The 24,225-nt window shown below is 55.5% G+C and overlaps 1 protein-coding gene and 2 long non-coding RNA genes across 7 annotated transcripts; 2 read left to right on the top strand and 1 right to left on the bottom strand.

Annotated features, from left to right (window-relative positions):
- The first annotated feature begins 1,366 nt into the window (after positions 1-1,366).
- On the top strand, positions 1,367-3,168 carry HES6 (hes family bHLH transcription factor 6). Of its 2 annotated transcripts, none has more exons than XM_072797166.1 (4): positions 1,367-1,628; positions 1,705-1,791; positions 1,898-1,939; positions 2,120-3,168. In XM_072797166.1, exons 1-4 carry the CDS (start codon positions 1,548-1,550, stop codon positions 2,246-2,248), a joined length of 339 nt encoding a protein of 112 aa, XP_072653267.1. In that variant the 5' UTR covers positions 1,367-1,547; the 3' UTR covers positions 2,249-3,168. The 2 variants fall into 2 exon arrangements, with proteins under 2 accessions (XP_072653267.1, XP_072653266.1); XM_072797165.1 differs by having other exon boundaries at positions 1,470-1,628; positions 1,898-1,979.
- Positions 3,169-7,287: 4,119 nt separating this feature from the next.
- On the top strand, positions 7,288-9,422 carry LOC140616296 (uncharacterized). The gene is made up of 2 exons (XR_012016842.1): positions 7,288-7,514; positions 8,526-9,422. It is a non-coding gene; the product is annotated as an uncharacterized lncRNA (long non-coding RNA).
- A 3,618-nt stretch (positions 9,423-13,040) lies between these two features.
- Positions 13,041-24,082, bottom strand: LOC140616295 (uncharacterized). Of its 4 annotated transcripts, none has more exons than XR_012016838.1 (3): positions 22,372-22,832; positions 18,640-21,993; positions 13,041-16,944 (listed from the first exon to the last, which is right to left on the bottom strand). It is a non-coding gene; the product is annotated as an uncharacterized lncRNA (long non-coding RNA). The 4 variants fall into 4 exon arrangements; XR_012016839.1 differs by lacking the exon at positions 13,041-16,944 and adding an exon at positions 23,816-24,082 and having other exon boundaries at positions 20,614-21,993; positions 22,372-22,588; XR_012016840.1 differs by lacking the exon at positions 13,041-16,944 and adding an exon at positions 23,709-23,774 and having other exon boundaries at positions 20,614-21,993; positions 22,372-22,588.
- Between the last annotated feature and the right edge of the window lie 143 nt (positions 24,083-24,225).

Genomic DNA, 24,225 nt, shown 5'->3' with positions numbered 1-24,225 from the left:
GCTTCCTTCCCCTACTGCTTTCCAGCGGGGCTTGGGACATCCCCTCACCTTCTCTACCCACCCAGGCTTCTGCCAAGGCCAGGCTCTGCGCTGGAGGTAGACAGGAGGTCCTAGGTACCCTTGACAAGGGATGCTTATAGCCTGGAGGGGTGGGGACCAGACCCTGAGGATCCCAGTCCCTGGTGAGTAGTGTGGGGCTGGGTAGGGGTGCAGCGCTACTGCGGGGCAGGTGCGCTCCCACCAGGAGGAGGAAGAGGAATAGGGAGGCGGAGACCTAAACAGTGAGTAGATAGATCCTTGGAGGGGTGTTGAAGAGTGTTCCAGGTGGGAGGCTCAGCCTGTGCCAAGGCGTGCTGCCCAGAGCCCATCTTGCCCGTCCAGCCTCGCTGTGCCGGGAACAGCCGGGGTCCCCAGGGTGCTGCCCAGGGCGCGGCCCCCCGCCCACACACCCCACCCGCAGGGAGGCCGGTCTGCCAGATGGGCGGCCGCGGGGGGCGGGGGCGGTCGTCTGGCGGACACAGGCTCACCCGCCATCCGACGCTGGACAAAGCGCGCCTAGACAAAGGCGCGGCCAACACCTGTCGCTCTTGGCGCGGCCCTCGCTTTTCTCCAGCGGAGCCGCTGCAGCTGCCAACTGTCATGGGCATCAAGTTACGGAGACCAGACGGCGGCCTCGGCCAGTGGGGGGGGGGTGCTGGGGGGGAAAGGGAGGCGAGGAGGGCGGGGGGGGGCGGAGGAGCCTGGCCCGGGAGAATGAACAGGAGTGGGGAGAAGGACGGGCGGGAGCGGGGGGAGGGGGGGCAGGGAAGGGCGGGGACGAGGGCAGGGATGTCCGTGCGGGGAGGGCGGGGGGCGGGGGAGTGAAGGGGATTAGGGGGACCTGCGGGGCTCAGGGGGGCAGCGATGATGGTTAGAAAGGAAAGGCCTGCTGGTGTGGGGGGTGCCCGGGAGAAGGGTGACCCGAGGAGGGCAGGGCGGCCCCGCGCGGGCGCAGGACGCGGTGCAGGGTCGAGTCCCGCGCGGGAGGGACCAGCACGCAGGGGTCTCCGGGGAGCCAGGGAGCCGCTCGCCACCCCGGGAGCCCCCTTGACGGTGCCGGCCCCCCGGCCCCCCGGCCCCCCGGCCCCCGACGCCCCTCGGGAGGCCCCTGGCGCGGACTAGGACGAGGGACCGAGGGATGCGGCCCCGGCGCACGCGGACCCGGGGGCCTGGCTCAGGTAGGGGCAACAGAGGCGCCCCCGCGGCCGCGCCCCGGGTCACCGCCCCCTCGGGCGCCCCAGGCCGCGGCGGGGGCGCGGAGGCCGCGCTGGGGGCCCCGCCGGCCCCGCCCCACCAGCTGCCGGGCGGCGGGCGGCGGGGCCGGACAATGCGCGCCGCTCCCATTGGCCGCCGCGCGCCCCGAGCCCGCGGCCCCGAGCCCGGCCGGCCAATCCGCGCATTGAGATGCAAATGAGGGGCTATAAGAGGGGCGGGGCGCGGCGGGGCGGCGAGGGCGCGGCGGGCTCCGGGCTCCGGGCTGCGGGCTCCGGGCTCCGAGCCGGGCGGGCATGGCTCCGCCCCTGGCGCCGGGACGGGACCGCGCGGGCCGGGAGCACGAGGACGGCTGGGAGGCGCGGGGGGACCGCAAGGTGCGGGGCGCGGGCGCGGGCGCGGGCGGGCGGGGGCGGGGGGCCGGGCCGGGGCTCAGTCGGCCGCTTCCCGCAGGCCCGGAAGCCCCTGGTGGAGAAGAAGCGGCGCGCGCGGATCAACGAGAGCCTCCAGGAGCTGCGGCTGCTGCTGGCGGGCGCCGAGGTGAGGGCGGGCGGGGGCGCGCGCGGGGGCGCGGCGGGGGCGCGGGGGCGCGGCGGGGGCACGGCCCGGCCTCACCGCGCCGCCCCGCCCCGCCCCGCCGCCGCAGGTGCAGGCCAAGCTGGAGAACGCCGAGGTGCTGGAGCTGACGGTGCGGCGTGTGCAGGGCACGCTGCGGGGCCGCGCGCGCGGTGAGTGGCGGGGGCGCGGGCGGGCCGGGGCTGGGCACCCCCCGCCCGGCGACCTCAGGGCCCCTGGGGGAGCCCGGCCTCCGCAGTCGCCGCTCACCGGCCCCGGGCCGCCGCTCTCTCCCTCCCGCCCCCGGGCGCAGAGCGCGAGCAGCTGCAGGCGGAGGCGAGCGAGCGCTTCGCGGCCGGCTACATCCAGTGCATGCACGAGGTGCACACGTTCGTGTCCACGTGCCAGGCCATCGATGCCACCGTCGCCGCAGAACTCCTGAACCACCTGCTCGAGTCCATGCCCCTGCGCGAGGGCAGCAGCTTCCGGGATCTGCTGGGGGACGCCCTGGCCGGGCCGCCGGGAGCCCCCGGGCGAAGCGGCTGGCCCACGGGAGGGGTCCTGGGGTCCCCTCTGCCCAGCCCCCCAGGCCCCGGGGACGACCCGTGCTCCGACCTGGAGGAGGCCCCCGAGGCTGAACTGACCCGAGCGCCGGCCGAAGGGCCAGACTTGGTGCCAGCAGCCCTGGGCAGCCTGACCGCTACCCGCGTAGCCCAGAGCGTCTGGAGGCCTTGGTGACCAGCTCCAGCCCGAGGTGTGCAAGGGTGGCCGTGGCCTTCCCTTGCTCCGCTCCTGCCTCCCTGCGGTCCAGATGTGTGGGGCGGGGACCTGGGTGCCTCCCAGGTCGGCCGGCTCTCTTCCCCGGGTGCTTGGGTGGCAGGGCAGCGGGGATGAGCAGCCCAGGCAGGCCCCTAGCCGTGTTTCTTAAGGAAGTCCATCTCTTATGGACCCCACAGCTCCCCCCGGGTGGGTGCAGGGCGGGAGCTACAGGCAGGAGGAGGAATCTTACAGAACTACCAGGGTTCTCCAGGGTCTCACTGTCCCGGCCTTCTCGGGGACTGTGTGGATCTGGGGGCAGACGTGACCAGAGTGGCGCTGAAGCCCTTCTCGGTGTGGGGCACTCGGGACCGGGACGGAGGGAGACCTCAGACCCCGACGGCCCTGGCCTGAGCAGCAGCTTGAACTTGCCCCTTCAGTCGGACACGGGGGACACAGGTGCTTTCTGCACACATGTTGCCCATGTGTGCCAGAGAGAAGCAAAGCCCCCTGAACGTCTTGCATCTAGCACATTTGAGTCTGTGTTATTAGTTTACCATCAGATGTTCTGGTTTTATTAAATAAAGGTTTTTGGAGAGTTAGTTACCCTTCTGGAGTGGGGCTGAATGATGTGGTGTCATTAATGTGTCTAATGTGTAAATACTAAACTAAGGGCGTTCTTCCTGTATCTAATGCCAGTGAGTGTTTCTAAAACCTGTTCCCCTCTGTCGGCAAAGTTAGTAGCGTAATGGTGGTGGCGAGGAGGCCCCCTGTGGCCTGTCTCACCGTGGGTAGTGCCTCCACCTCCCTGGGAATGCTGTGCGCCCTGGAGATGGGGTTTGTCTCCAGAGTAACCAAGCAACAGGGAAATAGTGTGTCCCGGGACCATTCTCGGATTCACGAGCTTCTAGGAATAAAATGAATGGCTACTTCCTAGCCATGTGCTTTGAAGTTTCTTTAAAATCTTTTTTAAGATTTTATTTATTCATGAGAGACAGAGAGAGAGAGGCAGAAGGAGAAGCAGGCTCCATGCACGGAGCCCGATGTGGGACTCGATCCCGGGACTCCAGGATTACACCCTGGGCCAAAGGCAGGCACTAAACTGCTGACTCCCTCCCCCCGCTCCCCCCCCCCCCCCGCACTGGGATCTCCAATCAAAGACCTGTTTTAGGATCTATGAGCATGATGCGATGGCAGGTGGTCACTTTTCCTGACAGAAGAGGAACCATACCCCAACACCAGTGAGTTCAGGGACACAGACCCTCCCAGTTCATGGCTTGAAGTGAATGTGCCATGGCTCTACCCAGCTTGGACTAGAGGTCAAAATAGGCCCACGAGGTCAGAAACCTTGGAAGGAGGGTGATGGGATGGGCAGCCAGGGTGGAGGGAGCTTCCCCTCCTGGGCTAGGACAGGGCCTGTGGATGATATGTGGTCAGTTGAAAGCAGTCACTGCCACAGGTAGCCCAGTGCCCAGACTGGGGCTCAGATGTGATGACTCCAGACGGACACCTGGGCCTCCTCTCTGGTCGTGCCCTTTGCTTCAAGAACACCTTTCCCAACAGCCCTTTTACAAAAGCCCCTCCCCCTCCGCAGGTGCTGGCCCCCAGGGGCCGTTCACATTGGCTCCCCTGTGGTTCAGTGTTAGAGTTCAGCCACTAGGCTATAACTGGATGCAACTTACTTTTAGGGATGGGATAGGTTGGTGGGATGGGGTGGGGCGAGGCAGCTCCATAAGGGAGGGCTCAAAGGCGATGGAAATTTTATTTCTGGGATTATTTTAGCTGCCCCAGACAGACTGATGTAGGATGTGTCCACAGGGACACAGATGGAGAGCAGGTGCCCACGCGAGACCTCTGCTGGCCTGTGGCTTCCAACAGCACCCAAAGGCCACTGTGATGAGTTCTGATGCCATCTGGGGAGCATCAACTCCTTCCTCTCATACCCACATGTATCACATTCCCCCAGAGGCCCTGAAAGAGGGCCAAGGGGACCCAGGACTCAAGATGCAGGGTGCGGGAGGCTGACCTGGTGTCGCTGGGGCCAGGACCCTCCCCAGGTCAGAAGCCACTAACCCAGCACTCTGCTCCTGCGCTCCTCCCACCTACGTACGAGTCAGTGTCCACTGTGTGCCTCAAGAGCAGTCTGTCTCAGATGGGCGAGTGCTTCCTAGAGTGGCGACAACTGTCAGCCTCTGTGGGGTGAGAGCTGCTCTCGCCTCGTAGCAGCCTGGACCACCAGCTTCCTGCCTGCAAATTTCCCGCTCCCCAGACCCCTATTTCATCCCACCCTCTCTCTCTCAAACCCCCCAGGCTCCGTCGCAGGCCTTGCTCTTGACTTTGGTAGCCTCACTTCGTCATTCCCGGAGACGTGCCTCCCTCCTCCTCCAAGCCCCCACCCACCACATTACAGTCTTCTTGTGGCCGCCGCAGATCACCGCAAACTTGGTGGCCTACAGTAACATTAATGTGTTATCCTGCAATTCTGTAAGTTAGGAATCGGACATGGGATTCACTAGGCGAAGGAAGAGCCTAGAGCTTTCAGAACAGCTACATTCCCTCCTGGACGCTTGAGAGTGAATCCATTTCCTTTCCTTTTCCTGCTTCAGAGGCCACTGGCATTCTTTGGCTGGTGGCCCCCTTCCTCCTGCTCCAAAGCCAGCAACAATGCACCTGCCGTGCCCTCCTTCCACAGCTATGTTTTCTTCTGACCCTTGTGCCTTCCTCTTCCTTCTACTTTTAAGGACCCTCATGATGATGCTGGGTCCGCCTGGACAATCCAGGGTAATCTCCCTATCTCCAGGTCCTTAATCCTCATTAGATTTGCAAAACTTCTCTTACCCTGTAAGGTAACACATTCAACAAGCTCTGGGAAACACGATGTGGACAAATTTAGGGGACCATTACTGTGCCAACCATACCCACCAGGGCCTCTGCCCAGGCATCCTGCCTTCCATCACGATGCAGAATGATGCCCGACTTCCACACAGCATTGGATTCAGTCCCCACCGACCTCTCAGTGACTCTGCTGCATCATTAATCTCTGCTGCGGCATCACTAATCTCTCCTCCTGCATCGTTCTGCAAAGAAGCTGAAATATGGGGCTCCTGGGGGGCTCAGCGGTTGAGCGTCTGCCTTCCGCTCAGAGCGTAATCACGGAGTCCTGGGATCAAGTCCCACATCGGGCTCCCCGCAGGGAGTCTGCTTCTCCCTCTGCCTATGTCTCTGCCTCTCTGTGTCTCTCATGAATAAATAAAATCTTAAAAAAAATTAAAAGAAGCTGAAATATTTCCATCCGGAGAAAGAGGAGATAAAACCTCCCTGGACTTGTCATACCCTGTTGGCCGCTGCCTCATTTCTCTGCTCTAAAGCAACATTCCTTTAAAGCACTGTTTACACGAGCTGTCTCGACTTCCACACTGCTCACTCCCCTTCACACCTCTCCAGTCAGGCCATTGGTCCCTCCCTCCACGGAACCTGCTGGGGTCAAGATCTCCAGCCACCACCATGGTTCCAAATCCAGCAGTCCTGTCTTTTAAATCTCGTGCTCAGCCTTCTTCCAGGGAAGCACTCCTCTTGGGTTATCACTCCCTCCCTCCTGAAACTCTCTCTTCTCTCAGCCTCAAAAATACCCAGTCCCTGGGTTGTCCTGGGTTGTCACTGGCCATCCCGTCTCCTTTGCTGGATGCTTCTCTCCTAGATGCACATTTGAGGCTCTGTGTCCTTCCCTAGCACCCCTGCCCAGTAACCCCCACCTGGTCCATTTTATTTATTCCATTGTGTGCCCTTGATCCAAAGCCTGTCTCCATCCTCAGGGCCCCTATGTCCTGTCTGCTGGGCATCTCCACTCAGACGTCTGATGGGCCTGACAAACCACAGCTCAGGAACCACTGACTTTCACCCCCCACCTGCACTGTCACTGCCCCACTCGCTGCCTGTTCATGGCACTCCGATGAGGCAAAACAAAAATCTGTAGAAGCCACACTCTTTCCTTGCTGTCATCCCACCTCCAGCCAACCACGTGCATGAGCTCTACTTGGGATTTTTTAAGATTATGTACTTATTCGAGAGACAGAGAGGAGGGGCAGGAGGAGAGGGGAAGTCGCAAGGGGACTGAGCACAGAGCCGCGCAGGGATCCGACCCACGACCTGAGCCCAAACCAAGAGTCAGCACCCAACCACTGCGCCTGCCCCATGGGCTCGACTTCTAATCCAGTCTCCGGTTGGCATCCTTCCACCGACGGTGCTGGCGTCCTCATCTCTCTGACTTGGACTTCGGCAGCAGGGCTACCTCGCCCCCTACTTCCACGTGGGGCGCCTGGCAGCGGCCTTCAAGGCTCTGGCCTTCTTCGGGTCCCGGCCGCCCCCGGGGTCCCTCCCTCCGTAGCTCTGCTCCGGGCTCCCGCCTTGGCGAGCCACCAGCGCTGACCCGCTGATCCGGCCAGTGTCGCTCAGCGCACTGGGAGCCGCCCCTGGGGAAACCCGACGGATTTCGGAAGAGGGGAGCAGAGCCTCGGGGTCCCTGGGGCGGGACTCCCCGCGGCGCCCAGCTCTCGGAGGCGAGCCGCGGAGCCTCCTGGGAATTGTAGTTCTCCTCCTTCCACTTCCCCTTCCGCGAGGCCGCCGCAGGCCGAGCGTGGACTGCGACTCCCAGAGGCCTCCCGGGGGGCGGAGGCCACGCCCCCTCCCGGAGGCCACGCCCCCTTCCCGCAAGCGCCCGCAGCCGGGGCCTCAGCCGTACCGAGCCCGCAGCGGCTGGGAGCCCCGCGCGGTCGAGGAGGGGCCGTGTGGGCGCGGAGGCTGCGCTGCCGGGTCTCCTGCCACCCGGCGCCGCGGAGACGAGGAGGGGATGGGCCCGCAGCTGGAGACGCGCGTCCGCGGGAGGACGGCCCCGGGCGCCCTGCCGCGGGGCTCGGGAGGTCGCGAGGTGCTGCGAGTGCAGCCGCCGGCGGCAGGTGCGGAGCGGTGACCGGCCGTTTCAGGCTGGGCGGCGAAGCGGGGCCCCGCGGAGGGAGCGGCCCCCACCTGCGCGGCGCCCACACCTGCGCGGCGCCCACACCTGCGTGCGGCGGCCCCGGGGACGCGCCGGCCCGGCCCCTGCTGTCGCGGGACGTGCGTTCCCTTCGCACGGCCGGGAGCCGGGGGGAGCCCAGGCCGCCGCACCTGCCCGCAGGTGGACCCGGGCTGCGCGCTAGAGAGCGGCCGGGGCGCCCAGCGCTGACCCGATGATGCACGGCGGCCCTTGCGTGCAGGTGGACCTGGGAGAAGGGATCAGGTTGTAAACCCGGGACCCTCGGGCCCACCGGCTTCTCGCCTGCCTGTCGGGGTGGCCCTGGGGTACTGCCCCCCTCCCCTCCGGGCCCCGCCCCCTCCCCCTGGCAGTCTGGAGCCAGGCCTGGGCCCCGTCACCCCTCCCCGCCTCCTGCTGAGCCGGCTCCCAGGCCTTAGCCTCCGACCTTCCCTCTGGTCCAGTCTCTCCCCAGAGGCTTAGACCTCACCGAGACCTCCTAGTCCTGTCCTGGCACTTCCTTCACAGTCAGGTTTCTTGAAAATCATTTCTGTTCCCATTTCCTGCATTTGTTCACCTGTTTGCTTATAACATTTCACTCTGGCCCGCATTTCTGTTCCCTCTGCTGGGAACTTCTAGAAGTCTCTGATGAAGTCCTTATGGCCAAGCCGACCCTTCAGTTTTCTTCTCATGTAAATATTGCAGCAGTTGGCACGGTCTCTAACTTCACGCTTCTTAAAACGCTGTTCTCTGCCTGGTTTTCCTGCTCCTCAGATTCCTTCTGAGGTTCCAGACAGGGCTCCTCTCAGCTCTGTCCCTGTTTCCTTCCTCAATCCTCCTATTTCTAGATGACAGTCTGTGTACTCTCCATGGCTTTCCGTCCTGTGTCACTCCAAAGATGACTTCCAGCCCAGCTGGGCTCTGGGGGACTCTAATGGCATTTACCCAACTGCCCCAGGTGGTTGGCTCTCACATCTCCCGCAGGTTCTTTGAACTCAGTAGATTCAACCTGAACCCAGCTCTTCTGCAAAACCTGCACCTCCTACCATGTTCTGGATCCCTGAGAGCAACATGGCCATCCCCAGCCACCCAGGGGAGACGCCTGGCAGTCAAGGAGACGCCTCCACTTTCTTCAGCCACACCTTGGGAGCAGCATCCAGAGAGTTCCACCTCTTTAGTCGCTGCAACGAATGAATGGGTTTGCATCTCTCTCCTCGTCCCTGTCCCTCTGTCCCTGCTGCCACATTCTTAGGTCAGGTTCTTACCTCCCAGCTGGAGGATGGCAGTGGTCCTTAGGAAAACTGCACCTAGTATTACCTCCTGAACTTCAGTCTTTCAAAAGCCCAGCACTGTGCAGACAAGTAAAGTGCAGGAGGCCCGTGACTCCCAGGGGTCCACCCAGAACTTCAGAGCTACACCTCCAAGCCCCTCTCCCCCATCCCCTTGCCCAGCATGTGGCTTGCTGCACCCCCTGTCACGTCCCACTGCTCTGCTCTGCAGTTACCTTCAAGGTTGAGAAGGTTTTCCTGGTCACCCAGGTTTTAGGCAATTTTCAAATTTCTCTCTTTCATTTCCCTGATGGTGTATTTCAGACACTGTTTATTCTCTCACAATATTTACTGGGTTCCTATTCTTTGTCATACTTACTCCAGTTGCTGGAGATAGTTTCTTCTCAAGCTTATACTGTTTAGCAGGGAAACGGACACAAAATACATGACATGGCAGGCAGTGTTTCTGTGCCAAGGAGAAGATAAAGTAGGTCAAGAGGGCAGGGAGTCCTGATGTGGAAGCAGGGTACAGGTGTAGGTAGGTTGGTTGAATTTAAATTAAAATAATTGAATTTAAATTTAAAAAACCCGGCCTGTCTGGTGGGTTTTGTTCGAGCAGAGAACTGGTGTTGTGGAGGGGCAAGCAGGCAGCTCTCCCCAGAAGGAATGTTCTAGGGAGAAGAAATGGTGAGTGCGGAGACCTGGAGGCAGGGCTGTGTGGGGCCCGCTCTAGGGCCTGGGCAGCGGGGGTCCCCATAGTCTTCACAAATGTTCCTCCTTTGTATTCCTTTCAATAACAACAACAATGTCATCCATTCATTGAAACGGTGCCAGGCCTTTGATGTGCATCATCTTCTCTGTTCCTTAAATGTCACAGTGACCCTCTGAGGGAGGTATTACTATTCTCCATTTTACAGAGGAGGAGCTGAGGCTCAGATAGGTTAAGGAACTTTTCTTAAACTAGATGTTTATTTATTTATTTGATTTTATTTATTTTTTCATGAGAGACAGAGAGAGAGAGAGGCAGAGACACAGGCAGAGGGAGAAGCAGGCTCCATGCAGGGAGCCCGATGGGGGACTCGATCCCGGGTCTCCAAGATCAAGCCCTGGGCTGAAGGCGGCGCTAAACCACTGAGCCACTTGGGCTGCCCTAGATGTTTATTTTAAAAGCCATCCACACTCCCAGGAAAAGTTGAGCATTACGTAAGGCCGGCCATGGAAAACCTGGGTCTTCCTTCTGTCTTCTCATCCATACCTTCGTTCCCCTCTCCAGGAGTCTCCACAGTTAATTTCTTGGGTGACCTATTTGATGCTTTCCATGCATTTGCAAGCATATATATCTAGAATGAATGTCTTTTTCTGTAAATTGGATCATTCTGTGTGTACCATTCTGCAACTTAAAAACTTTTTTTAATTTAAATTCAATTAATGAACATATATTATTAGTTTCAGAAGTAGAGGCCAGTGAATCACAAGTCTTTTTTTTTTTTAAGATTTTATTTATTTATTCATGAGAGACACAGAGAGAGAGAGGCAGACACACAGGCAGAGGGAGGAGCAGGCTCCCTGGGGTGGGGGTGGGGACTTGATGTGGGGCTCAATCCAAGGACTCTGGGATCACGCCCGGAGCTGAAGGCAGACGGTCGACCATGGAACCACTCAGAGGCCCTGAAGGTGGCCTTTCTCGCAGCCTCATTGCAGGAGTGGCGTTTGTCCGCAGGTGCAGCCTGCACTCTGGTGAGGGGCTCTCATGAGGCAGAGGTACCCGGTGAGTGGGCTCATCCAGGGCCCCGGGAGCGGCCACCTGCCACAAGCCACCACCTACCGCCTACCGCTCTGGCTTTGCTCCTCCAATGGCCCCCAGGGCCTCCCAAGGTGGTGATACTGCGTTTGGTATATTGTCATTCTGGTATTTTACTGTTCTTTGCAAACTGTAGCCTGAATTGTTACATCATGAGGCAGATGTACCCAGAGAGTTCTGTGCGGTGGCAAGACGTGCACTCCTTCCAAAAGTGTTCTGTCCACGTCATTCCCAGCGTCCGCCTTTCCAAGGCATCAGAGTAGTGATCTTCCCATTGCCTGAGGGACGTGGGGCATCCTTTCTTAAGCTTATAAGTTACCTGTGTTTTCCTGGGAGCCACGGTGAGTCTCTCATCTCTATACTTCCAGAGCCCCTGATACTCCAGTCTTGGGACTGGAAGAACAGGAAGGAAAATTCGAGAAGGAAGTGCAGGGGCCCTGCCTTCCCCCTCCCCCCACCCCCGCAGGTATCCGCAGAGGCCACACAGACCAGGCTTGACCCATGGATGGATCCAGGTCTCCACAGAAGGCCTTCTTGTAATGTTCTCGGAACTTAGAGGCATGGGAGGAGCTGGGTGCCCCCCACCCCCGGCTGTCTCGACACAGGGTTTGTCACCTGCAGGCTCTGCTGAGGCCTGACGCAGTACAGGAGCTCACCACCTGGGCTGGGGGGGCAGCAGCCCTCCACAGGAGGGCCCCGTCTCCACTCTTGACACCCTGCACAAGGGCCCTGGGGAACCAGCACAGCAGCCTTGGCTACTCTTCTTCTTCTTTTTTTTTTTTTTTTTAATTTATTTTTATTTTTATTATTTATTTATGATAGTCACAGAGAGAGAGGCAGAGACACAGGCAGAGGGAGAAGCAGGCTCCATGCACCGGGAGCCCAACGTGGGATTCGATCCCGGGTCTCCAGGATCGCGCCCTGGGCCAAAGGCAGGCGCCAAACCGCTGCGCCACCCAGGGATCCCTACTCTTCTTGTTGTTGTCTGTGTCAGTAGTAAACTGAATCTAGAAAGGGCTCATGGAAAAAACTGACCAGGCTCTGGAGAAAAATTAACCTTAACATTTTTTTCCTTTTGCTCTGCTCCACTACTGCCAGGCAGAGTAGTGAGTGGTTGCCTCAGAGGGAGTGGGGACTGATGAGCATGGGGGAACTTTCTAGGGTGACAGGGATGCTCAGTGTACAGATTTGTCACAATTCAGCAAACATTCCCTTACAAGCAGGGCACTTCATTGTAAGTTTTGGATCACAAGGAAAAGACTGTGAACAGTGAATACTCGTTACTGTGTGCGTGCCGAAGCAAGCAGGGGAGAGCATGCTAACGTCTCTCACTCACTGTGAATGCATCAAGAATAAAGTGGATTAATGTATGGTTGCCCAGATGTGAGGAAGTCTGGGAAAATGTGAACGGCACAACTGCAAATTTCCAGAATAAAGTGTTGGGAGAGAGAGAAGGCGGCTCTAGTCCTCTGTACTTTGCTGGTCCCGCTGAGAGCCCCTTCCAGCCTACTCAGGTGGAACTCCTAGGGCAGATCCCGGCCCAGGATCCAGAGGGAGAAGTGGGAAAACCTCTAGGGCACTGGATCAAGCCTCGCAGGAAAGGAGGAGAAAACAGAATTTGGCACCGGGCAAGAGGAGATGCAGTGTGCTCCCCAAACTCGGCGGGGCTGGGCCAGGAGTCCACCTCCTCCCTCCATCGCACCTCCCCTCAATCTCCTTCCGTTCCATCAAGGCCGACAGCTTCGCACAGCATTAGAAGCTGGAGACGTGTTAATCTTTCGTGTCTTCATTTCCAGCGTGGCAGGAGAGCGTCCGTGAGCTCCTTAATCTCCATCGGATGTGCAGATTTCTCATGATCGGCACTGCGGTCCAGCGATTCCTTTTCAATTTCCATATTTCTATTTTTTTTTAAGATTTTATTTATTTATCCTTAAGAGACAGAGACACAGGCAGAGGAAGAAGCACGCTCCCTGCGGGGAGCCCGATGTGGGACTCGATCCCAGGACCCCAGAATCACAACCTGAGCCAAAGGCAGACGCTCAACCACTGAGCCACCCAAGTGCCCCTCCATAATTTTATTTTGAAGTTCAGGCCATATATCTTTTGCTAAAATCTTGCATTCAACCACATACTTTTGGAAGTTGCTTTTGTGTTATAAGCAAAGGGACAGTGTTAAGCATGCGGCTGTATTCACAGTCATGTTTTATTGTTACAGCCTTATCACGTTGCCACTGTTCGGAGTATCGTCCCACACAGATGCGAGATGTGTGCCGCCTGTTTATACCAAGATGCTCTCAATGTCAGCATATCAGAGTTTTCACTTTATATCTATTTCAATATTTATAAATATGTTTGTGGGTAAACTGCCTTCATTGCAGTTAATCTTGATCCCCATGGGGTATCCGGATGTGTTCTTAGTGTGGGTTTTAGAACAGACATAAGAATATCCCATCTACTCATTCAGTTTTTTTTTTTTTTTTGAAATCACAAAAAAATTGTGTGTCTCCTTTACACGGTGCTAAAGAAGCTTATCAAATTTGATTTCACACCAGGGGTATTCTTGCATATTAAGATTATGAGCCAACGGGATGCCTGGGTGGCTCAGTGCTTGAGCGTCTGCCTTCAGCCCAGGGCGTGATCCCAGGGTCCTGGGATTGAGTCCCGCATCGGGCTCCCTGCACGGAGCCTGCTTCTCCCTCTGCCTGTGCCCCCCCCTCTCTTTTTCTGTCTCTCATGAATAGATAAATAAAGTCTTTTTTAAAAAGTAAGATTATGAGCCAAGAAAGACAAATTTGACACCGTTATATTTCGAGGAAAATATATCATACCATCTTGTATAACTTGCCATATTTGCTCCATTATTACATCCCTGGCTGCTGGTATTTTTTATATCAATCTCATGTTCCAACCTCTACTTTTATACACTAGACTTAGGAAGCTTTTTCTTTCATTTCAATGAAGTCGTTTTGTGTTATTTTATTATTACAACATTACTCAATGCAGGCAACCCTCATGGTCTCACACTTGTGCACAGTGGGCCTCACGTGGAACACAATCAGAGTAAGGAAAGGTATTTGCTTCCTTTATTCTTGATAGTAGATACAAAGTGATCTGCTTGTAGCATTACACATTTGTTCTGTATTTTATTAGATGAGACATACGGGCTTCCAGCAGTTTCTTGGGATTCTCTAGGAGGCAAGTTATTTTTTGCTCCAAGTGTTATATCTAAAATCACTGAAAATATTCCATGTTTTGTTCCTCTGATGTCATTATCTTCTGCAAAGCATCATCTATTAAATCATCGTTTTAGGGGGCACCTGGGGGGCTCAGTCAGTGCACCATCTGCCTTCTTCTCAGGTCCTGATCCCGGGTTCTGGGATCGAGTTCTTCATCAGGCTCCCTGCTCAGCAGCGAGTCTGCTTCTCATTCTCCCTCTGCCTGGTGTTCCCCTACTTGTGCTCTCTCTGTCTCTGTCTCTGTCTCTCTCTCTCAAATAAATAAATAAAATAAAATAAAAAACCCATCAGTTTGAATATTAAAAAAAAAAAAAAACTTCCATTTTAGAGACCATCACAATGAAACATCAGTTTTTCAAGGTCACAAGTTCTGTTCAAACTTTTCTAATCATTTTTCCTAATCTTTGGAACCTTTTTTGGAGTTACAAAAATTCAATTGTTGTATTACTGCAGAAAAGTATGCATGAAAAATAAAGACAGTTATTTGAAATAGATGAGCCAGTCATATAGTAAAAAAAAAAAAAAAAAAAAAAAAGTTCTGATACAAGCTACAGCATGGATGAATCTTGAAAACATTTTGCCAGGTGAAATAAGCCAAACACAAAACAAATAGCATATGATTCCACTTACTTGGGATGTATAGAAAACGCAATTTTTTTTTTTTTTTTTTTAGAAAACGCAAATTTACAGAGAAAGCAGAATAGAGCGTACTAGGGGTAGGGGAGGTAATGGAGGGCCTTGCAAGCATGGCAGGGAGTTTGGATTTTATTTTAAGCAAATGGGAGGCAATTGAAAGACTTAAAGTAGGGGAGGGCAGTAGGCCAAGTTCCGTTCTTAAATGATGTCTCTCCCTTTCTGGAAATCCAACTGTAGGAGGGCAAGAGTCTAATGTGGGGAGGCTGTCTCATTTGTCTCAGAAAGAAATGCATACAGATGTCAGAGATATTGGGGGTTCGGTCCCAGAACACCACAATAAAGTAAATATTGCAGTAAAGTGGGTTAACTGAACTTACTGGTTTCTCGGCACATACGTAAGTTACATTTACATTACATGGTTGTCAGGTGTGAAATAGTATGATGAAAAATATACATACTTTAAAATGTTTTATTGCTAAAAAAAAATGCTATCATCTGAGCTCTCAGTGAGCTGTAGTCCTATCGCTGGAGGAGGTTCCTGCCTCTGTGTCACAACTGCTGATGGATCAGGGTGGCGGCGGCTGAAAGCCAGGGCGTCTGTGGTGGCTTCCTAAACTAAGACGACAATGACGTTAGTTTGGTGTATCAGTAGACCCTTCCCTTCATGGATGATTTCTCTATAGCATGTGATGCTGGTTGATAGCATTTCACCCACAGTAGAACTTCCTGCTGCTTTTTCAACTAAGTGTGTGTATCTTCCAAATCTTTTGTTGTCTCTTCAACAATCTTCACAGCATCATCACCAGGACTAGATTCCATCTCAGGAAAAACACTTCCTTTGTTCATCCATAAGAGGCAACTCCTCGAGGGGTGCCTGGGTGGCTCAGTCGGGAAAGGGGCTGCCTTCAGCTCAGGTTATGATCCTGGGGTCTTGGGATCAAGCCCTGCATTGTGGGGGAGGAAATCTCTGCTCAGCAAGGGGTCTGCTTCTCCCTCCCCCCTGCTTTGTGCTCTCTTGTGCACTCTTTCTTAAAGAAATAAATAAAATCTTAAAAAAAAAAAAAGGCAGCAAGTCCTTATCTATTCAAGTTTCCTCCAGAGATTGCAGCGACTCGGCCCCATCTTCAGGCTCCGCTTGGAACCCCGGTTCCCCTGCCGTTTCCAGCCCGTCGGCAGTGACTTCCCCACGTCACCCATGAGGGCCAGCATCAACTTCTTCCAAACTCTTCTTGATGTTGACGTTCTGACCTCTTCTCATTAATCACACATGTCTTTACTGGTATCTCGGAGGGTGGATCCTTTCCAGGTTTTCAGCTTACTTTGCCCAGACCCATCAGAGGAACCACTGTGACAGCCATGGCCTCATCGCATGTATTTCTTAAATAATGAGACTCGAAAGTCAAAATTACTCCTTAACCCGTGGGCTGCAGGACAGATGTTGGGTCAGCAGGCAGGAGAACAACATGAATTTCGTGGTCTCTCCGTCACAGCTCCTGGGTGCCCCGGAACATTGTCAGTGAGCCGTCATTTGAAAGGAGTCTTTTCTTGTGAGCAGTAGGTCTCAACGGTGGGCTTAAGATATTCAGTAAACCGTGCTGGGCACAGATGTGCTATCAGCCTTATAGAGCACAGGCCGAGTAGGTTTCCCATAATTCTGAAGGGCCCCCAGATTTCCAGAATGCTCGATGAGCACTGGCTTCAATTTAAAGTCACCAGCTGCATCAAGCAAGAGAGGCGGCCTGTCCTTTGAAGCCCTGAAGCCGGGCACTGACCTCTCTCTAGCTGTGGAAGCCCTAGATGACCTCTTCCTCCAACATAAGGCTGCTTCGTCTACAGGGGAGATCTGTTGTTTAGTGTAGCCACGGTCACTAGTTCTCTTACTAGATCTGGACACCTTGCTGCAGCTTCTCCATCAGCACCTGCTGCTTCACCTTACACCTGTATGTTATGGAGACGACTGGCTTCTTTCCTTAAACCTCTCGGACCAACCTCTGCCAGCCTCCGACTTTGCTCCTGCAGCTGCTCCTCCTCCCTCAGCCTTCCCAGAATTAAAGAGAGTCAGGGCCTTGCTCTGGATTAGGCTTTGGCTTAAGGGAATGATCTTCTCTCCAGGCCACGAAAACTTTCTCCACATCAGCAGTGAGGCTCTTTTGCCTTCTTGTCATCGGTGTGTTCACTGGAGTGGCCCTTTTCATTTCCCCAAGGACTTATCTTTTGCAACTCACAACTGGGATAACTGTTTGGCGCAAGAGGCCTACCTTTGACCCGTCTCAGCTTTCCACGTGCCTTCCTCACTAGGCTTCGTCATTTCTAGCTTTCGATTGAAAGTGAGAGACATGCAACTCTTCCTTTCACTTGAGCACTTAGAGGCCATTGTAGGGTTATTAACTGGTTGGCCTAATTTCAATATCGTTGTGTCTCAGGGAACAGGGAGACCTGGGGACAGGGAGAGAGACGGGATGGCTGGTGAGTGGAGCAGTCAGGACACACAGCGTATTGGTTAAGTTTGCCATCTTACATGGGTGACGTTCATAGCGCCCCCAATTACAGTAGAAATATCAAAGATCACTGATCACGGGTCACCATTATAAATATTATAAGGAACAAGTTTGAAATATTGCAAGAATCACCAGAATGTGACACAGAGACACAAAGTGAGCAAATGTTGGGAAAATGGTGCCAATGGACTTGCTCGACACAGGATTGCCACAAACCTTCTATTTGTAAAAATTGCGGTATCTGTGAAGCACAACCAAGCAAAGTGCAATAAAAAGAGGTATGAATGGGGCTTGGTCTGGGGTCACAGTGGCAGAAGTGGGATGTGGAAATTTTGCAGGTAGAACAGGCACGATCTACCACCAAATTTTATGTATGGGATGAGGGGAAGGTACGAATCAAGGCTGATGCCAAAATTTTGGTAGGAACCACTGGGTAAATGGTGATTTAAGAAACACTAGAGTGGGGATCCCTGGGTGGCGCAGCGGTTTAGCACCTGCCTTTGGCCCAGGGCGCGATCCTGGAGACCTGGGATCAAATCCCACGTTGGGCTCCCGGGGCATGGATCCTGCCTATGTCTCTGCCTCTCTCTCTCTGTGTGTGACTATCATAAATAAATAATAATTAGGAAAAAAAAAAAAAGAAACACTAGAGTGAACAGGTTTTGGGGAGAGGGCAGGAGTTGTATTTTGCATATATGCTAAAAGGTAGAATTTGAGACGCCTATTAGATATCCAAGGGGGGATGCTGAGTGGGTAGGTGGGGATATATATGTATGTAGAGTTCTGAGAGGAGATCAAGGCCAGATATATGCAGGTGTGTCATCCGAATACAGGTATTTTTAAAGCCAAGAAACTAAAAAAGATGATTTTGGAAGTGAGTAAATTGAGGACAAAAGAGGATCTGGTACTATGTTCTGGGGCGTGTCAATGTTTAGATAAAGAGAAGCCAATAAATTGAACCTGGAAAGGGAACTGAGTGGGGCACATTTCCCTTCTAACTCAAAGCAGGTGGGATTTCAGGGCCTTAGGATTACAACGCCCAGAGGGTTTCTTTCCGCCTGGACAATAGCTGGATTTATCATTCCATGAAATGGCCATTGATTGCAGACAGAGGGTAGGAGTAGGAGACCAAGGGCCCATTTGTTGCCTTTTTAGGACACTGACCCTTTTCTAATTGTGAAAAGGTCTATGGCTCTTCCAGAATTAAACCCATCCTTTTGGTATTTAGGACTCCTTGTGATATGACCCCAACTCAACTTGGGACTTCGAGTCCTATCTACCTACCCAACTCCTCTCCATCAGTTACAGAGATGTGGCCCCAAATCCATGCCATCGTGCTCTGCCCTTTATCCAAAATGAATCTAAAGATCACACCTGACTTTAAAGACCCCGAGAGGTGTCCAGTCCAGGCTCCCTCACAGCACTTTCACCATTGCTGTGCACCCCACACATGCACTTGGGTGCCCACGCACACACGTCTCCCGTATTTTGAGGATTTTCCACTCTGGCTAATGGATGCAGGAACTATTCCTGGCCCTGTATGAACTTCGAGAGTTACTATCCCTGTTCCTTCCTGACTGTTCTTCCCCCAGCCTTAGGTGGTTATCTTACTCAAGTGCTCATGGGTTCTCACCTGAAGACCTATAGAACAGGCTCTACTACTTTCCTCAGAAGGCTCTTAAGAGATGGTATCAAATTATCAAATGCAAAGCGCCGAACTAGCGCCAGGCCCCAAACAGGCACCCAGGGTTCTCAGTTTTCTGCCCCTTCTTCACAATGAAAATAGCAAAGTGAATTCCTTTTGCACAGTGTGAGAGACCTTTTCTGACACTTATTCAAACTTCCCCACGTGCAGCCGCTATAAAATCCTTCCCGCCACCCTGGAAGACAGCCCGGTTGTCATTTTCTTATCCTCTAGCTGGCTCTGACAGTGCACAAGTCTATCAGGTTGTTCGGTTAGCGCTGCTGCGTCGTAAGGCCCTCCCAAATTGAGCAGTTTACAACCACCACTTCCTTTTGCTCATACTCTGTGGGCCAGGCATCCCAGCAGGGCTTGGCGTGGCACCTCTGGTTTGAGATCTTCCCACAGCTGCAGTTGGCAATTCCACCATCTTTCCAGGAAATCTCCTTTGCCAGATTCGTCAGTTCACTGGGTACACTTTCCATTTCCCTTATCACTGCGGGCACTAGTTGTGCTAAACTCTTCACAGTGTGCTTTTCCACACGTTCTGCTAACATTTTGCTGACTTCTCATGAAGCACTCATTTACGGCCTTGAGGCCCGGTGGTCAGGGTTCCTCCAGCAGCCCTCTCCAGACCCTTTGAGCTGCCTGCCGCCTAGGCCCACAGATGGTTTTTGAGGCATCAGTGCTCCACTCTGGACAACAAATTTCTGTTCCACTTACTACTGTTTTGTAGCAAATTACCCCCAAACTTAGCACCTTTAGAAACATTTGTTTTGCCTGTCATTCTGTGGGTCAGGAATTTTTGAAGGGCTCAGCTGGGCAGTCATTGCTTGGGGTCTCTCACGAGGCTGCAGTCAGATGTTGGCTGAGGCTGGAGTCATCTGAGGGTTCCACCGGGACAGATGTCCTCGATGACTCACCCGACAAGGCTGGCAGCCAGCACCGTTACTGGCTGAGAGCTCAGCCGGAGTTGCTGAACGCTGTGCCTACACGGGGCTTCTCCTTAGTTGGTGACTGACTCCTCAGCAAGTGTCTCAGAGAAGCTGCATAGCTTTTTATGACTTAGTCTTGGGGATTATATGATGGCACATCTTTCATTCTCTAATGGCCAAGGCAGTCACAGTTCACCCCGGTTCAAGGGGAGACTCACAGCCTACCTCTTGATGGAAGGTGGCGGGGACACATTTTAGAAAAGCACGAGGGATGGGAGATATCATTGCAGCAAATTTTGGAAAATACCATTTGCCACACAGGCAGCTGATAATATCTTCAGACATGAGGTATGTTCCTTGTCTCGAGACAGTTTACATTCTTAAAATCTGAAATTATGCTTTTTTTCTCCTAAGAGCAAAATAATGAACTTCATTTGGGCAATCCTGAGCAATAACACAGGAAGCACTGCTCTTGGTTCCAACCTTCTTGATATTTCTGAGATGGGAAGGCTTGTGTTCTTCACTTTGAACTTCAAAAATGGATATATTCTTTCATTCACTCATCCAACCAATCTATGTGAGCACCTATTATGTGCCAGGTGCTGGGGGTACAGTTATGTGTAAAACCAAACATGGTTCCCGACCTCCACCGACTTACATACTGATGGGAGATACAGCTCATGAAGGAAATAATTACATAAATACCTGTAAAACTGTGGTTAACAAAAGCTCTAAAGCAGAGATATAAAGGGAGATGATGCTTAGGGCACTCAAGAAAGATTTTCCTGAAGAATGAATGGAATTTACCTAGGAGGAGAGGTCAAGGGGAATATACCAAGCCACGAAAATGTCCTGAGACAAGACAGAGACAGGACAAGAGACCGAGGGAAGTTCTGAGAGAGAAGCCTGCCCAGACGCTGTTATTTAGTGACAGACTTGGTGAGAGGGTGTCGGGAATTGGAACCAAAATGCATTCAGAAGACAAAACTGATAGGACTTGGTGATGGAGAGTGTATTAGGCATCTAGTGCTCTCTAACAAATTACTACAAACTTAGTGGCTTAGAGCCACATCCATCTAGTATCCCAGTTTCCGTGGGTCAGGAGTCTGGGCACAATGGGGTCCTCTGCGAGACTGCAGTCAGGTGCTGGCCAGGGCTGGGCTCTCATCGGAGGCTCAACTAGGAAGGATCTACTTCCAAGCTCAGACAGCTGTTAGTGGCATTCATTTCCTTGAGGGCTCTTGGATTGAAGGCCTCAGTTTCTGGCTGGTTGTCACCTGGAAGCCACCTTCAGTTCCTCCAGTTACCACATTCCTCTCCATACTGCAGTGCACAGCATGGCAGCTTGCTTCTTCAGAGCCAGCAAGGGAAGGAGGGTCCCCGAGCAGAATGGGTGTCACAATCCTGTGTGAAAGAATCACATCCAGGGGCACCTGGATGGCTCAGTGGTTCAGCATCAGCCTTTGACTCAGGGTGTGATCCCCAAGGTCCTGGGATAGAGTCCTGCATCAGGCTCCCTGCTTCTCCCTCTGCCTATGTCTCTGCCTCTCTCTGTGTCTCTTACGAATAAATAAATAAAATCTTAAAAAAAAAAAAAGAATGAATGAATCACATCCACCCCGATACCTTTGCTGGCCTCTGTTGGCCTGAGCAAGTCATGGGCTTTGGTCACACTCAAGGGAAGGGGACCACACAATGGTTGAACCCTAGGAGATGGAGATCATGGGGCCACTCAGAGGCTGTCTCCTATAGAGGGGTTGTAGGATTAGGAGCCCAGGGCTGTGTCAACCCAAGAAGCAGATCAGATTGAAGGGGGTAGGGGTGGGGCGTGGAGAGAATGGTTCCAAGGGGGACACGTTGAATCTGAGGCACTTTTGGGACGTCCAAGAGATGTCACATGGGTACTTATCTGACGCATGATCTTGAGCTGGTAGGAAGTATAGATTAACGAACTATGTTCAAGTGAACCGTAATTCAAGCCAAGTGTGGAGGAGATTGCCCAGGGAGGGAGTACAGCGTGAGGAGAGGACTCAGGATCTAGTGTGAAGGAATTCCATCCACGAGTAGCCAGGCAGAGGACTTTGGACCCACGGAGGAGGCCCAGATGGCGCAGCCAGAGAACAGGAAGAAAACCAGGAGAGGGATGTGTCTCACAAGCCGAAGAGAAAGAGGCCACCGGCGTCCACTGGTGGGATTCACGGAAGATGATGACTAGAAAGGTCAGCTCCATTTGGCATTAGTGGGAAGTCACTGGAGACCTTAGGGAGAGCTCCTCTGGAGAAGTCGTCAGGTCACGCTGGGTTGGGGTGGGCTGCTCTGTGCACCAAAGGCTAGGACAGGAGAGCCTGTACGCACTGTCAGAGTATTTCTGCTGTGAGGGAGGAGGAGGCAGAGAGAGCACCGAGGTCTCAAACACCGTGAGTGAGGGGTCACAGAGGGGGAGAGAGGCGCGGGGCTTGCTGGGCCCTACACAGTCCCAAAGCCAGACCCCACCAGAAACAGGTCTGCAGTGGAAACAAGCTGGGTTTCTTACTCACGGCAGCGAGGGAGACCATTGCCCCCAGACACCTAGGTAGGGGGATGTTGGAAAGCACTTAGGAGACAGGGGTTTGTGGCAAGTAGTTTTGGGGGGCAGGTAAGGAAGGGGGGCTTGGATGTGGATTGGGTGTCAGGACAGGGGGTAATGCCCAGCGGGAATGCCTCACTCAATCTTCTCTAAAAGGCAGGAGGGGGCCCAGACAAAGCTCACTCTGTAACAGGTCCAGAAGCAGCAGTCACTTGTATTGGGCAGGGTGGAGCGAGGTCTGGTCATTTCTCTGGCTTGCGCTACGCTCATGTTCGTGTGTGTTCAGACATGACGACTGTGGCCTTGTAAGAGCTCTTCCTCTGTTGGAGGCTGACATCCCCGGTGGCTCAGACTGTGTTGATTCAGCAGGAGGATGCCGGGGCCTCGCTGCACGCCCAGCCTGCCGGCGAGGTGACCCGCTACTTCTTCGGGGCACCTCGCAGAAGCATCCCTTCTCCCGCCCCTTTTGCACCTGCACCTGCGAGGGCAGGTCAGGGGGGGAAGCATCCCCTGTCCCGTCCCCGCCGGGCTGCATCTGTGAGGACAGGTGGGGGAGGAAGAATCCTCTCTCCCGCCCCCGCCGGGCTGCACCTGCGAGGACAGGTGGGGTAAGCATCCCCTGTCCGCCCCCGCCGGGCTGCACCTGCGAGGACAGGTCAGGGGGAAGCATCCCCTGTCCCCGCCCCCGCCGGGCCACACCTGCGAGGGCAGGTCGGGGGGGAAGCATCCCCCGTCCCTCCCCCGCCGGGCCGCACCTGCGAGGACAGGTCAGGGGGAAGCATCCCCCGTCCCTCCCCCGCCGGGCCGCACCTGCGAGGACAGGTCAGGGGGAAGTATCCCCCGTCCCGCCCCCGCCGGGCCGCACCTGCGAGGACAGGTCAGGGGGAAGCATCCCCTGTCCCGCCCCCGCCGGGCCGCACCTGCGAGGACAGGTGGGGGAAGCATCCCCTGTCCCGCCTCCCCCGGGCTGCACCTGGGAGGACAGGTCGGGGGAAGCATCCCCGTCCCGCCCCCACCGGGCCGCACCTGCGAGGACAGGTCAGGGGGAAGCATCCCCTGTCCCCGCCCCCGCCGGGCCACACCTGCGAGGACAGGTCAGGGGGAAGCATCCCCCGTCCCTCCCCCGCCGGGCCGCACCTGCGAGGACAGGTCAGGGGGAAGCATCCCCCGTCCCGCCCCCGCCGGGCCGCACCTGCGAGGACAGGTCAGGGGGAAGCATCCCCCGTCCCTCCCCCGCCGGGCCGCACCTGCGAGGACAGGTCAGGGGGAAGCATCCCCCGTCCCGCCCCCGCCGGGCCGCACCTGCGAGGACAGGTCAGGGGGAAGCATCCCCCGTCCCGCCCCCGCCGGGCCGCACCTGCGAGGACAGGTCGGGGGAAGCATCCCCGTCCCGCCCCCACCGGGCCGCACCTGCGAGGACAGGTCAGGGGGAAGCATCCCCCGTCCCGCCCCCGCCGGGCCGCACCTGCGAGGACAGGTCAGGGGGAAGCATCCCCCGTCCCGCCCCCGCCGGGCCGCACCTGCGAGGACAGGTGGGGGGAAGCATCCCCCGTCCCGCCCCCGCTGGGCCGCACCTGCGAGGACAGGTGGGGGAAGCATCCCTTGTCCCGCCCCCGCCGGGCCGCACCTGCGAGGACAGGTGGGGGGAAGCACCCCCGTCCCGCCCCCGCCGGGCTGCACGCGCGAGGACAGGTGGAGGGAGGCGCCCTACGCCCCTGGTTCTCCGCGCCGTCCGTGCTGGCGCCCGGGGCCACCTCCGCTGCTCGGTCTCCACGACGGGCCGGGAAGCAGACCCTGCGGGGCAGTGTGAGGACCAAGGGGCCGCGCGGCTCGGGACACCAGCACCCGCCGCGCCGCCGCCGCGCTCCGACGCTTCCGCCCGCAGCCGCCTCCCGCGCACCGGACGCGCGCGGAGCGACCGCAGGAAGGGCCCGCCCCGCCGCCTGCGGGGAACGTGGCGAACGCGGCGTCGGCCCCGCCCACCCCGCGAACGCAGCCTGTGCGCACGCGCGCCGCGCCGCCCCGCCCCTCCGCGCG

The sequence above is a fragment of the Canis lupus genome, chromosome 24, assembly GCF_048164855.1.
Source record: "Canis lupus baileyi chromosome 24, mCanLup2.hap1, whole genome shotgun sequence".
In the NCBI taxonomy this organism is placed as follows: Eukaryota; Metazoa; Chordata; class Mammalia; order Carnivora; family Canidae; genus Canis; species Canis lupus.
This window is presented reverse-complemented; position numbering and strand designations above follow the sequence as displayed.